The following is a 15370-nucleotide window of genomic DNA, read 5'->3' as shown; positions in this document are numbered from 1 at the left end:
GCTTGACTGATGGCTCCTTTGCCTGAAGTCACACAGCATGCAGGCTGTCAGTCAACTAGGAGGAGGCAGCTCTGGGCAAATACAAGGAGAACATACAAACTCCTTGCAGATGTTGTAATTTGTGGGATTTGACCCCAGTGCTGCAAGGCTTCAGTGCTAACCACTGAGCCACCATGATGCCCAATGATCCAGTCACCAAACTATTAGAAGCTGGATTCATATATGAAGACGAATGAAAAATTTACTAAAGTGGTTGTTTTTTTATTTTACAAGTATGCAGCACTAAAGGAAAAAAACAATGTTAAAACAACCAGTCGTGTAACTCACTCTTTCCTGCTCTGGTCGTTATTGATTGGCTGCAGTGGTCAGGTGAGCTATAAATGTGACATCTGTAACAACCCTGCCGGCATCACTGCATGGCCTTCCATTCCCCACCTGCCTGTTACATCTACTCACTCACCCAGTGCCATGCTGTGAGATCTGTCTGCTGCCGGTTCCATGCCATGTGCTTCATGGCGGCCTGCTTTGTGTACACTTCCTGGCTGTGTGCATAGGGGGGCGGCGCCAGCCACTCCGGATTCTTTTTGAGACTGTGTGCACCTCCCTAAGGTGCTTCTGGCCAATAGCCTTGAGGCCTCTGATACTTAAGGCATCCTCACCCATTGGAGGATGCCTGAGCAAACTATTCCCCTCAGTTAGCATTTGCTACTGAGCTGCCAGGTCGTGTGTTTCCTGTCTCAGAGGGCTGCACTACTGCAGGCCTTCATCTGTGTTCTGTTTGTGTATCCGTGTCTGTTCCTGTCTGTACTCTGGTCTATGTCTGTCCCTGCTCCTTCTTTGTCATTAGTCATTTCCCACTCTGCTGTGTGTACCTCTGCCTTATCTTTCTGCTCTGTTCGCCACTGTCTGTGGCTCTGCTTCTCTCTGCTCAGTTCTACCACAACCTGTGGTTCTGTGTCTCTCAGCTTTTCTCTCAGCTCTGATCTCTGTAACTTTGCTCTGCACTCTGACCTTGCTTTACACTCTGTGGCTTTGCTCTTAGCTCTGCACTCAGACCTTGCTCCGCACTCTGTGGCTTTGCTCTGCGGCTCCGCTCCTTGCGGTTCCACCTGGCACCGCTCCTTGCGGTTCTACGTCTTTAGCTCTTGGCGTTACCTCCTGCGGTTCCGCTCTTGGCTCAGCCTCCAGCGTCTCCGCTCTTAGCTCCGCCTCCAGCATCTCCGCTCTTGGCTCCGCCTCCAGCATCTCCGCTCTTGGCTCCGCCTCCAGCATCTCCGCTCTTGGCTCCACCTCCTGCGGCTCCGTCCTTGGCTCTGCCTTCTTCTCTACTCTCTGCTCTGCCTTCTCCTTCTCTGCTCATAGCTCTGTCTTCTCCTTCTCTTCTCTTAGCTCCACCTTCTACTCGTACCCAGCCTCCTGCGATTCAGCTTTGCTTCCACTCTTGCTCTATCTTTATTCTGAAACTTTCCCTACAGGTCTCTACCTGTTCCTTTATATTCTCCAGTCTGAACAGGTTCTTACCTGTTTCCACACATCCATCTGAATACCAGTTCCTACAAGAGTATCAGTCCTGTCTGCCAGTGCCAGCCGTGTCCGCCTGTCTGCCTGAGTGCCAGCTGCGCCCGTCTGCCTGCCTGTATATCCGTCAAGCCAGTCCGCCCATCAGGGCCTCTGCCATACCCATCAGGGCCTCTGCCATACCCATCAGGGCCTCTGCCATACCCATCAGGGCCTCTGCCATACCCATCAGGGCCTCTGCCATACCCATCAGGGCCTCTGCCATACCCATCAGGGCCTCTGCCATACCCGTCTGTCAGCCAGTGTCACAGCGGTGCCTGCCTGCCCGTGTCTTGTCCCCGGTGGGATCAGCATCCACAGTCCGACTCCACCCTGGAGTGGTACCTGGTAGCTTCCTATTGCACAAGTCTGAACTCACCATCAGAGGCTCTGGCGAACAGCTAGGAAGCTACTTAGTTACGCCCCTTGCAGGGAAGTTCGGTCTGTGGTCCAGTGGGGCCACACCCCCAGGCGCCCGCGCCAACCAGTCTCGGCGCGAGCGTTACAACATCATGGCAGAAGACCATCACTGGGCTACATCAGCCGAGCTACGGAGCACAATTTCCTGCAGCGCTCAAGAGCACTGCAGCCAATCACGAAGCTGTAGAGCAAGCTTTTAGATCACTGGTGTATCATGAAGAAACATTTTTATTTAATCCATTCTTCTGCCTTGTTTACCCTGCTTTGTTTTGGCTTGTATAATACATTTCAGGTCTTTTGATTTCACAAGAAACAGAAGAAATATATATTACCACAGCAATTCACAATCTTTTCAAATATTTAGTGATGCACTGATAAAAGTCATTAAAATAGAGGCCGATATAAAGTAATCACTGTTCCATTTACTGCTGACAGATTAATTCCAAATATTTTAAAGTAATAAAAAAAATGATTTAAAAGAGCCAACCCCCATAAGTAAACATTACAGTCCTGAATAGGGCTTATGGGCTCCACATCTTGGCATAGTTGGCTTTTTTGCTGCATATACAATTCTGTGCAGTTAATAAATAACAGCATAATCAATATCCTTCCACCTCAGCTCCGCATGTCCATCTCATACGATGGGTCCGCTTTGCTGTCAGAGCAGATAACGTTCTGTACAGCTGTCTGCAGTTTTGCTGAGAACGGATATTGAGCGCTTCTTCCATGACTGACAGCTGATGTGTGACTCGAGCACGCGCAGCATAACTTTCTATACAGTGATCTGGTTGGACAGTGCAGGCCAGCAGTCTACATCACAGAAGAAGCTGTGAGTCTCCATTTTCAGGGATGTCTCATAAGAACATGCCGATTTCCTCTGAGCAGTGCGATGATCGCGGCTCACAGTGGGTAATGGGCGCTTCACAGTCTCTGTACATAACCCATTTCCTACTGAAAAACCATCGCACATGCTCGACAAGGGCAGGAGACTCCTGCTACTGGACCAACTATATATTTTTAGCAGCCTCTAAGAAGAAAATTATGGAATAATTGTGTAAAATACCGGATTACGTACCGGTAATGCTCTTTTATAGAGCCCACGACAGCACCCACTAGAGAGAGGGGATCCGCCCCTAGGAACAGGAAACCTACAGAGAGATAAAAGGGGCGGCCCCCCCTCGCTCCTCAGTTGTTTTACAGAGAATAGGAGGAACCGCCGCCAGGTTTTAGTTAACAGGTTCAGGTATATCCATATATATATATACATATTTACAACCTTATGCTACTTTCTTCTAATATTTACACCTCACCAAAGAAGCACCACGTGCGACTATATACAGAAAAGGGAGGGATGTGAAAGGGTGCTGTCGTGGGCTCTATAAAAGAGCATTACCGGTACGTAATCCGGTATTTTCTATTCGCCACGACAGCACCCACTAGAGAGAATTTCAGAGACTATAGACTGGGTGGGTTTACTGAGTCAAGGACCGATACCCCAAAAGTCAGATCAGAAGCAGAGGATAGATCTAATCTATAATGTTTATAGAAGGTATTAGGTGAAGACCAAGTTGCAGCCTTACATATAAGGTCTATTGGCACATTCGCCCTTTCTGCCCAGGAAGTCGACAAGGCTCTTGTAGAGTGTGCTCCTATATGCATTGGAGGATCTCTATCTCCAGCTTTATACGCCAGGATTATGGCCTCTCTGATCCAGCGAGATAATGTGTTCTTTGTCACTCTGGTACCTTTGGTTTTACCCTGGAAAGACACAAAGAGAGCCCTACTCTTCCTCCAGTCCCTGGTTCTCTCTAAATAGGCTAGCACAATTCTTTTTACATCTAGAGTATGAAGTTTTACTTCTTCTGGAGTTGAGTGGTTCTCATAAAAGGTAGGTAACAAGATCTCCTGGGTTCTATGAAAAGTAGTGGCTACTTTAGGAAGATAACAAGGGTCTGTTTTCAAAATTATCCTATCTGATGTTACAGATAAAAAGGGAGGATCTATAGATAATGCCTGGAGATCACTCACTCTTCTAGCAGAAACTAATGCCACTAACAATACCGTTTTCAAAGAAATATTTTTTAGTGAGGCTGTATGGAGAGGCTCAAACGGTGGCTGTGTCAATGCTTCCAGGACTATGGATAAATCCCACTGAGGCACCTGCGGTATGCTAATTGGTCTTGAACGCTCACAGGCAGATATGAATCGGGATATCCACCTATTACCCGCAACATCATAATTAAAAAGAGCTCCTAAAGCTGAAACCTGGACCTTCAGAGTGCTTACGGAGAGTCCTAATTCCAAACCTCTTTGTAGAAATTCCAACACTGGAAATATAGGAACCTCAGATGAAAGTTGTGCAGTATGGAATTGAAGAAATTTTCTCCAAATTCTAACATAAATTCTAGTAGTTGAAGGTTTTCTACTCTTCATAAGAGTGTTAATTAACCCACTAGAAAACCCCCTTATACTTAGTAACTGCCTCTCAAACTCCAGGCAGTCAGGTTCATGCCCTTTGCCTGAGGATGAAGGAATGGTCCCTGAGAGAGCAAGTCCTTGGACTGAGGCAGAATCCACGGGTCTGACACTGACATCGCCCTCAGCCATGAGAACCATGGCCTTTTGGGCCAGAATGGGGCTATTAACCGAACTCTTGCGCCTTCCTCCCTTATTTTTCTTATTACTATAGGTAATAGATTCCATGGGGGGAAAGCATAGGCCAGGTCGAATGTCCATGGTACCTGGAGGGCATCGAGTATGTCCGGCTTGTCCTCCCTGCATAGAGAGGCAAACCTCCTGACCTGACGGTTGGCTCTTGTGGAAAACAAGTCTATTTGAGGAACACCCCATCGAGCTGTTATTAATCTGAAAATCTTCCTGTTCAGCATCCATTCTCCCTGATGAAGAGTGTGACGGCTGAGGAAATCGGCATGAAGATTGTCTATGCCCCTGATGTGCACTGCTGACAAGGATAGCAGATGACCTTCGGCCAACTCCATGATGTCTGAAGCCACTTCTCTGAGTTTGTCCGACCTTGTACCTCCTTGATGGTTCAGATACGCCACCGCAGTGGTGTTGTCGGAGAATACTCTTGTGTGTGAGCCGCTGAGCTGAGGAAGAAAGTGAAGTAGGGAGTAGTATATAGCCCTCAACTCTTTGACATTTGAGGAATTATTAAGTTCTGAACTGGACCAAAGACCCTGGACCCATTGATCCTGAAAATGTGCCCCCCAGCCTTCAGGACTAGCGTCTGTGGTCACTATACTAGAAGGGGTGATTACCCATAGAACCCCTCTCGAAAGATTTTTCCGATTCAACCACCACATAAGGGAGTGTACTACTTCTGACGTTAGGAAAACTGTTCTATCCAGACATCCTCTATTTTTAATATCCTCATCCAATACAAATTTTTGTAGATGTCTAGTATGGAACTGCGCCCACTGGACCGCAGGAATGCACGATGTTAAAGAACCTAGTAGTGACATGACATTCCTTAATGACATACTACGCTTTCTGATCGCTAAGGACACTTTATCGAATATGGAAGTTTTCTTATCCTCAGGAAGCTTGCAAATCTGGTCAACTGAATCTAGAAGGAGCCCAAGGAATTTCTGACACGTTACTGGCTGGAGTCTAGATTTTTCCCAATTAACCAGCCAGCCCAGGTTTTGTAAGGATGACACTACCTCCTGTAACCTCTGCTCACACTGTAGGGAGTTCTTACCTACAATCAATAGGTCATCCAAATACGGAATGACCAAGGTATCTTTTACCCGTAAAAAGGACATTACTTCCAGTAGCAATTTGGTAAAAACCCTTGGGGCCATAGATAAACCGAAGGGCATTGCCCGGTATTGTAGATGACGAATTTGCCCTTCTATACAAACTGCTACCCGAAGAAATTGCTGATGTAAATGGTGTATAGGAATATGGTAATAAGCATCTTTAAGATCCAATACTACCATGTAACAGTTTGGAAATAGATTTTTTATGGCCGAACGTATGGATTCCATTTTAAATGTTTTGGGTCTTATAAAGGAGTTCAGTTTTCTCAAGTTAATTATAGTTCTGAAAGAGCCATCAGGCTTACTAATCAGAAATAAGGGAGAGTAAAATCCCCTCCCTATCTGGGAAGATGGAACCTCTACCAGCACTTGTTTGAGTAAGAGGGATTTAACTTCGGTTTCAAGTGCCTCTTGTTGAGGCCTGGATCTTAAGGTGGTAAGTAGGAAGGAGTCCGGAGGTCTTCTAATAAAGTCTAATGTGAGGCCTGAAGATATTAAATCAATGGCCCATGGATTAACCGTTATGTCTTTCCACTGCTTACTAAATTGTTTTAGTCTTCCTCCCACCGGTGAAATATAATCAGCGGAATTTATCTGCTGGCTTGAAGGGGCGCTTATTGAACAAATTTCCTCTTTGTTTGAAATCCTTGTTATTCCATCGGTCCCTGAAGCCTCCTTTCCTTCCGAATGGTGGCTTCTTGAACGCCCTTCTGTAAGAAGGAATAAAGGGATTAGGGAACCCCTTCTTCCTTTCACCTGCCTTAGTGAGAATTTCGTCTAAGACCGTTCCAAAGAGGTACTCACCCTGGCAGGGTATAGTACACAATTTAGCCCTGGACTGGGCATCCCCTTTCCAATTCTTTAACCATAAAGCGCGCCGTGCCGTATTAGTAAGGCTGGCTGTTCTGGCTGCTAGGCGGAGAGAGTCTATAGAGGCATCAGAAATGAAGGCTGCCGCCCCCTTAATCAAAGGAATAGAGGCACGTAGTTTCTCTCTAGATACACCACTCTTAATATTTTGGTCCAACTGTTCCAGCCAGACCAGCATAGATCTACTAGTGGACGTGGCTGAGATCGCCGGTTTAAATGCCGTGACACAAGCTTCCCATGACCTCTTAAGCAGAGCGTCTGATTTTCTATCCATGGGGTCCGGCAAGGAGCCCGCATCCTCTACGGGTAAGGAGGATCGGCGAGAAGTTGATGCTACAGCCGCATCCACTTTAGGAATTTTAGACCAAACTGCCAAGTCCTCATCATCAAAGGGGTACCGCCTCTTACATGATACCGGTACAAAGCCCTTCTGTCCTTTAGCCCATTCTTTTTTAACAAGGTCTTTAATGGCCTGATTCACAGGGAATACTTGGCCCTTTCGCTGCGATAAACCTGCGAACATGATGTCCTGTGGTGTCTGGGGATCTTTAGACTCTGACACCCCCATTGTTCCTCTTACAGCTTTAACCAAATTATTTACATTGTCTGTAGGAAAACAGACAATCTTCCTCCTCCGAGGAATCCAATCTCTGAGAGATGTCTGAGTCCACCTCTCCACTTTCTGCTGATGTGTCGGCTATAGGTGAAAGAGTCCTTCTACTTCTCCTTTCCATATTAACCGCCGGACTACCCCTCAAGGACTGAAGCTCTTCCCGGATCATGAGACGTATGTCATTCATCCTGACCGAACTCTCCTGCTGTAAAGTGTTATCAATGCAATGTTGACATAGCTCCTTAATATATGAGTCAGGTAGGGGCTCATTACATATCTTACACTGCTTATGTTTAGATTTTGAAGTCCGCTTAGCCGGCTGCAGAGTTGTCTGGTCGGCCTGGGGTTTGGAACGGGACGATTTTTTCCCTGATTTATCCGTGGAATCACTCATTTTTGAGTGTCCGCTGATTTTCTTATTAGCATCACCACTAGGCAGGATTACAACCTCCAGTGGGCGCTCAATATCTTCCTGAGACGACATGGTGCGCACAGTGCCATGTGTCTTCAGCCTTATATAGAGCCGTTCTTACAATGGATACACGCCCCCATGTTTCCTCCCCCCTTTTTTTTTTTTTTTACCTGACCAACTTTATTGGTCCTCTCCACCGCTGTTGAGCGCCAAGGCGTCCACGCCAGCATGCTCAGCTGACCCCGCATACCCGGAAGTTGCTCTTTACATCCGGGTACGCCGACCATACAGCGCCTGCATGCGCTCGCGCGTCTTCCTTCTCTGCAGAGGAAGAGAAGCTCCTGCTACCGCGGCCGTTCATGCCCCACTGTGGCCGGAGGGTAAGCGCTTTCCATAGCGACACTTACTTGGTGTGCTGACGGGGATTCTTTAGGCGGTGGAGCAAAAACCAACGGTCTCCCAACAGGGAGACTGTTGTGATCCCGGCATGCTGATGTATCCAGATGAGGGGGGAACCAACAGGAACCCCCGTCTCTGATGCTCGCTCTGGGGCCCCTGTCGCTCAGCAGAGACGTACAGGCTGTGTTCCAGGCGAGCTTTTCCTCTTCTTAGCTGCAGAGATTCTCTCTGAGGGTTCCCTCCTTGGGAACAGGAAACCAACTGAGGAGCGAGGGGGGGCCGCCCCTTTTATCTCTCTGTAGGTTTCCTGTTCCTAGGGGCGGATCCCCTCTCTCTAGTGGGTGCTGTCGTGGCGAATAGAAAAATATAAATTTACAAAAATGTTAAATAAATGTGTAAAAATTTTCAAAGCTCTGTTAAATAGGGTGTGTTTATTTTCATGGGAAAACCCCATTTAAAAGCCACACATCGTAAATGTAGAGAGCTAGAGCTGATAGTCATCTTACTTGATAGTAGATAATTTTCTAAATTAAATACAGTATTTTCCAAAATGTAGTAACGGGTGTAAACTGGAAAAATTCTTGACTGCGATATATTTTTGTCTCTAGTTACCGCCAGGTAAAAGATGCACCAAGCTCATCTTTGGCTCATCTTAGTCCAGTGAACTCTGCCTCAAGACTGGTGGCACTCTATTTTGAGACTAACTAGACTAAAAAAGAAAAAAAAAATCAATTGCAAACTGAAGTTAGTGGGTAAGGCAGACAATGGGAGTTCTGTACATACTTGACTTCTGTCCCTTACAGAGAAGCGTGTGCACACACAGGACAGATATCATCAGCGTGCCTGTAAAACTAAATATTTTCCTGTAGCTTCTATCTCTGGGGAAAGCTAAAAAGAGAAGATTTATAACAGGAATGGAGATCCTAGTTGGACATCATATAATTGCATTTAAAGTTTACAGTACGCGTCAGGAAGTATTTAAGGAAAGTCAAACATGGGAAATAATAAAACAAGGGAAAGCCTCAACATTTACAACACAAATCCCGAAAGGAAATCTTCATCACTCTCGTCATCTACACATCAGCAGGTAAGGGTTATAGAGCCAGAACATATGAGAACATATGTATTTCTTGTAGGGAGCATGCCTTAGTTATCTTGGCATGCAATAGCCAATCCTACAATATCAGATACCTCGTCAGACACATAGGACCTAACAGCAGCCTGTGTTTGTAGAATGTACAGTACAGTAAGCACCAAGGATCACTTTATATTCTTGAATTGATTACCATACAGGATGCGGACATTCACCTTTTGGTTCTTTGGCTGTTGAAAAGTCCAACTTCCAGCCATATGTAACATTGTAATTTTGCAAATGGTAGATAAGAAACTTACTATTTGTGAAATGGAGTTTATTAGAGGGCGTGATGACCCCAAGACTTAATCTCAAGAATTTTGACTGCTGATAACAGGATGATAAATATCTAGCGTGTTCTATCCGGTTTTCAAATTAGGAAAAAAAATCTGGTGGAGAGGATGGGTGTGCAGACATGTCCTCATCCTCAGGAACAAACACAAAGCAAATACACTTGAAAGTGACCATGGGGAGTGATATTAGCTGTGAACCTTCAGGATAAAGAACTTAATATTTCAAAGAGCAGGCTAATTCAAAAGGGGTTGTACACTACTGGACAACTCCACCTTAGTCAATTCAGGACCCCAATTAAAATAAAAACCATGTATACTCACCCCATGCAGTGGCGATGTTACAACAATGTCTGCTGTCCCCGGCCTAGGACGTGACATTGGCTTCAGCAGACATATGAGTAAACAATCAGCGGATTGTATGCATCTCATCAAGGTGGCAATCCGATCTGACAGTAGAGTAACGGCTGCAGTCAACCAGCAGCCGCCGAGTGCTTTGTCACTTGTCCGTGCTAGCCTATGTCATGTCACCCGCTGGAACCGCACTGCAGACATCGCAGGAATTGCACCGCTGGGGGAGATGAGTAAACATTGTTTTTATTTTAATTGGAGCCCTGAATCGATTAAGAAGGGGTTAAAGGGAGTTTCACAAGACATTTACCTTTATTATGTTGCTCTATTGTCTGAAACTTCTATTATGCAATCTTCTCATGAAGACATAACCAGATTTACATATATACCACTGTATAAAATAACAGACAGTTCAATCAAACAAATACAAGCTTCTATAAAGGGAGTTTGAAGAGAATTTGTCGCCAGGTTGTTGCTGATGCATCTGAGAGCAGCAGAAATAGGGACAGAGCCTGGATTCTAATGCCATGTCACTTACTGGGCTTTTTGCTGAAGCTTTGATAAATCACCGATTTATCTGCTTGCAGCTCCTACTAGTCCTCTCAGCTCATGAGTTTGGATTGTCCTCGCCATGCACCGCTGATTGACAGTTTTCTATCTGCACAGTGCATAGACATGGCAATCAATCGTGTAGGCAGGGTTAAACAGGACTGATCCTTGAGAGGACTTTGAGCAGTAGAAGATTAAATTCTCTGCTGTATCAAAATATGGCAAGAAGCCCAGTAAGATACCCTTGTTCCAACAAAATCTGTGTCTGTATTTTATATGGCATTCAGATTTGGAAGCATAATCATGGCAATAAATTCCTTTACACCACATCATTCTACACATATCCAATTCTGCATGGCTTTTAAAAAAAATAAAAATAGGTTCTACTCACCACTGCTCCACCACTTCTTTCCATTGACTAGGTAGCTGTCACCATCTCTTTTGATGGTGCACTCCATGTTGGTGGCGTCACTGGAAGCTACGTCAGGCTCTGGAAATGGAACATGTAATGATGGTCATTCTGTGCTAAATACAATAACTGTTCACAAATACAAACAATATTTGATCATGTTCTAAACAAAACCTTTATGTCCAACGCCACACTGATCAATGGTTTAAAAAATACACTACAATTTATTGCAGTAATTTTCTCAGTGTCCATAGACGGAATGTGCTTTCTATATGCCACTACTTGTTCCCATTCACCTTATCCTGATTATTGCTAAATGACCGCAAAACAAAAAGGACACAAGCATTTAGGAAGAGGGGATCAGGCCCTTACTATATTTCGAAGAGGCTGTCAGATGAATATATAAAGAAACATCAGACATACATCAGTACTCTGCATCAGTACATTCCTATATACCATCTAGATTCGAGCGAGATGTATTTCCAGCATATTACTATTGAATGCAAAACTAGATCAATCAAAATGGTGGAAAATGCAAATGTATGTGAGATACTATAGTCCATACTGTTAGATGGACATCATCTGCCCATTTCAACACAAAAGGCAGCAAGTGCCCTTACACAGTTCACATAACGTTGTAGAGTAGGCAGAGTTACATGCCAATCTCCAAATGTGTGCCATAATTAATTTAATATGGCAAATAGACGGAGTGCAATAGCCGTGATGTCGGTTATGGATTAGGAAGTGTGTTATAATGGGCTACTTAAAGAAGCACTCCTCCCATCAAAGTTTTTATCCGCCTGTTATATTGCAGCCATCAAATTATATAGCACTGCGCACTTACAATTGCTCATTTTGCCTCTCTACCCAGCTAATTCTTCCATTTTCTCTGCTCTAAGTAGAAACAGTAACTCAATTGTCCCTGCATTTAGCATTCTCCTCCTCAACTCCTGACATAATGGAAAACAGAAGAATTTGCTGGGCAGAAAGGCAAAATGAGCAATTATAAGTACACAGTGCTATATAATATGATGACTGCACTATATTAATAGGATAAAGATTTTATGGGAGTGGTTCTTTAAGTGTAAGCCCCCCAAAAAAGCCCTCCACCAGAGTCAGCCATACTGTGCCACCCAAAAAACAAACAACACCTTGATGAAGCATTGCTCCTTGTCTTAACCAAAATGCACATCGACTCACACCTCCAGATAAATATCAGACACTATCATATGGGCAATATTTATAATTGCATGTGTATGTGTGCTTGCAGTTTTTTGTTTTTTTTTAGCTTGCCACTGTAGACAGAGCTTAACATTTTCCATATATTTTTGCTCAATTCATCATTTGCGATTTTCAGTGACAAAAGTGTGTTAGGAATGTATCCCTCAAGTGGTTTCATGTACTCTAGAAATATTTGCGCAGTTCTAAAGTTTTTTGCATTAAATAATAAAAAAAAAATTTACTCTGCAAAATTCATGACCCGTATGTGGCAATTTGATGAATTTAGTGCATAACAACTTCAATGAAGAACACAAGACAATTACTGAAATTGGGCCTTTTTTCCATACTTGCCAAGGGTTTACAGGGATACTTTTGCTAATAAGGTTTTATACGAACGACCTGCCTTTAATAGACGTGCACAAACCTGCAGCAAGTCAAACAAGCAACCACGAGTAGAAACGAGGAACTCCAGCAGTATATATCAAATATGCATGTGTATATATATATATATATATATATATATATATATATATATATATACTAGCTGAAGAGCCCGGCGTTGCCTGGGCATAGTAAATATCTGTGGTTAGTTATAGCACGTCACTTCTCTTATTTTCCCATCACGCCTCTCATTTTCCCAATCACATCTTTAATTTTCCCCCTCACATCTGACATTTTTTCCCTCACACCTCTCATTTTCTCCCTCACTCCTCTCATTCCCGCCTAACACTTGTCATTTCGACCTCACATCTGTCATTTTCCGATCACTACACTATTTTCCCTCACTCCTCTCATTTTGCACTCACACCTTTTCATTTTCACCTCACACCTCTCATTTTCACCTCAGTGTATACATGTTTGTCATCTCCCTTATATATAGTATACACCTGTATGTCATCTCCCCTGTATATAGTATATACCTGTATGTCATCTCCTCCTATATATAGTATATACCTGTATGTCATCTCCTCCTATATATAGTATATACCTGTATGTCATCTCCTCCTATATATAGTATATACCTGTATGTCATCTCCTCCTATATATAGTATATACCTGTATGTCATCTCCTTCTATATATAGTATATACATGTATGTCATCTCCTCCTGTATATAGTATATACCTGTGTGTCATCTCCCCTATATATACTATATATCTGTGTGTCATCTCCTCCTGTATATACCTGTATGTCATCTTCTATATATAGCATATACCTGTATGTCATCTCCTCCTGTATATAGTATATACCTGTAGGTAATCTGCTCCTGTATATAGTATATACCTGTGTGTCATCTCCTCCTGTATATAGTATATACCTGTATGTCATCTCCTCCTGTATATAGTATGTACCTGTATGTCATCTCCTCCTCTAAATAGTATATACCTGTGTGTTATCTCTCCTGTATATAGTATATATCTGTGTGTCATCTCCCCTGTATATAGTATATACCTGTGTGATCTCCTGTATTAGACCTCGTTCACACGTTATTTGCTCAGTATTTTTACCTCAGTATTTGTAAGATAAATTGGCAGCCTGATCCCCAGCCAACAGGAAGCCCTCCCCCCTGGCAGTATATATTAGCTCACACATACACATAATAGACAGGTCATGTGACTGACAGCTGCCGTATTTCCTATATGGTACATTTGTTGCTCTTGTAGTTTGTCTGCTTATTAATCAGATTTTTATTTTTGAAGGCTAATACCAGACTTGTGTGTGTTTTAGGGCAAGTTTTGTTTGTCAAGTTGTGTGTGTTGAGTTGTGTGTGGCGACATGCATGTAGCGACTTTTGTGAGAGGAGTTTTGTGTGGCAACATGCGTGTAGCAACTTTTTGTGTGTCGAGTTGCATGTGACAGGATAGTGTAGCAAGTTGTGTGCAGCAAGTTTTGCGCATGGCGAGTTTTGCGCGTGGTGAGTTTTATGTCTGGTGCCTTTTGAGTATGTGCAAGTTTTGTGTGAGGCAACTTTTGCATGTGTTGCAAATTTTGTGCATGTGGCAATTTTTCCGCGTGTGCAAGTTTTGCGTGTGGCGAGTTTTCCATGAGGTGAGTTTTGCACTTGTGGCAAGTTTTGCATGAGCCTAGTTTTTGCATGTGGCGAGTTTTGCGTGTGGTGAGTTTTGAGCGGCGACTTTTGTGTTTCGACTTTTATGTGGCGAGGTTGGTGTATGTGTGGTGAAATGTGTGCTGAGGGTGGTATATGTGTTCAAGCACATGGTAGTGTGTGGCGCATTTTGTGTGTGTGTTCATATCCCCGTGTGTGGTGAGTATCTCATGTCGGGTCCCCACCTTAGCAACTGTACGGTATATACTCTTTGGTGCCATCGCTCTCATTCTTTAAGTCCCCCTTGTTCACATCTGGCAGCTGTCAATTTGCCTCCTACACTTTTCCTTTCACTTTTCCCCATTATGTAGATAGGGGAAAAATAGTTTGGTGAATTGGAAAGCGCGGAGTTAAAATTTCACCTCACAACATAGCCTATGACGCTCTCGGGGTCCAGACGTGTGACTGTGCAAAATTTTGTGGCTGTAGCTGCGACGCCGCCAACACTTTTCATTTCACTTTTTCCCCATTATGTAGATAGGGGAAAAATGGTTTGGTGAATTGGAAAGCACGGGGTTAAAATTTCACCTCACAACGTAGCCTATGATGCTCTCAGGGTCCAGACGTGTGACTGTGCAAAATTTTGTTGCTGTAGCTGCGACGCTTCCAACACTTTTCCTTTCACTTTTTTCCCCATTATGTAGATAGGGGAAAAATGGTTTGGTGAATTGGAAAGCGCGGGGTTAAAATTTCACCTCACAACGTAGCCTATGATGCTCTCAGGGTCCAGACGTGTGACTGTGCAAAATTTTGTTGCTGTAGCTGCGACGCTTCCAACACTTTTCATTTCACTTTTTCCCCATTATGTAGATAGGGGAAAAATGGTTTGGTGAATTGGAAAGCGCGGGCTTAAAATTTCACCTCACAACGTAGCCTATGACGCTCTCGGGGTCCAGACGTGTGACTGTGCAAAATTTTGTGGCTGTAGCTGCGACGGTGCAAATGCCAATCCCGGACATACACACACACATACACACATTCAGCTTTATATAGTAGACTAGCTGAAGAGCCCGGCGTTGCCTGGGCATGGTAAATATCTGTTGTTAGTTATAGCACCTCACTTCTCTTATTTTCCCATCACGCCTCTCATTTTCCCCCTCACATCTCTCATTTTCTCCCTTACACCTCTCATTTTCCCCCTCACTCCTCTCATCCCCCTAACACTTATCATTTCGACCTCACATCTGTTATTTTCTGATCACTCCACTATTTTCCCTCACTCCTCTCATTTTGCACTCACACCTTTTCATTTTCAC

At 44.0% G+C, this 15370-nt stretch overlaps 1 protein-coding gene across 1 annotated transcript in view; it reads right to left on the bottom strand.

The window, feature by feature from the left end:
* ACAD11 (acyl-CoA dehydrogenase family member 11) overlaps positions 1–15370 on the bottom strand; it is a 147190-nt gene that overhangs the window by 51076 nt on the left and 80744 nt on the right. The window contains exon 13 of the mRNA XM_069730107.1: positions 10770–10868. Coding sequence (XP_069586208.1) covers positions 10770–10868 — 99 coding nt within the window. The remainder of the gene's footprint in view (positions 1–10769; positions 10869–15370) is intronic.

This window comes from Ranitomeya imitator, chromosome 6, assembly GCF_032444005.1.
Source record: "Ranitomeya imitator isolate aRanImi1 chromosome 6, aRanImi1.pri, whole genome shotgun sequence".
NCBI lineage: Eukaryota > Metazoa > Chordata > Amphibia > Anura > Dendrobatidae > Ranitomeya > Ranitomeya imitator.
The sequence above is the reverse complement of the archived record's forward strand: the minus strand, read 5'-3'. Positions and strand labels throughout refer to the sequence as shown.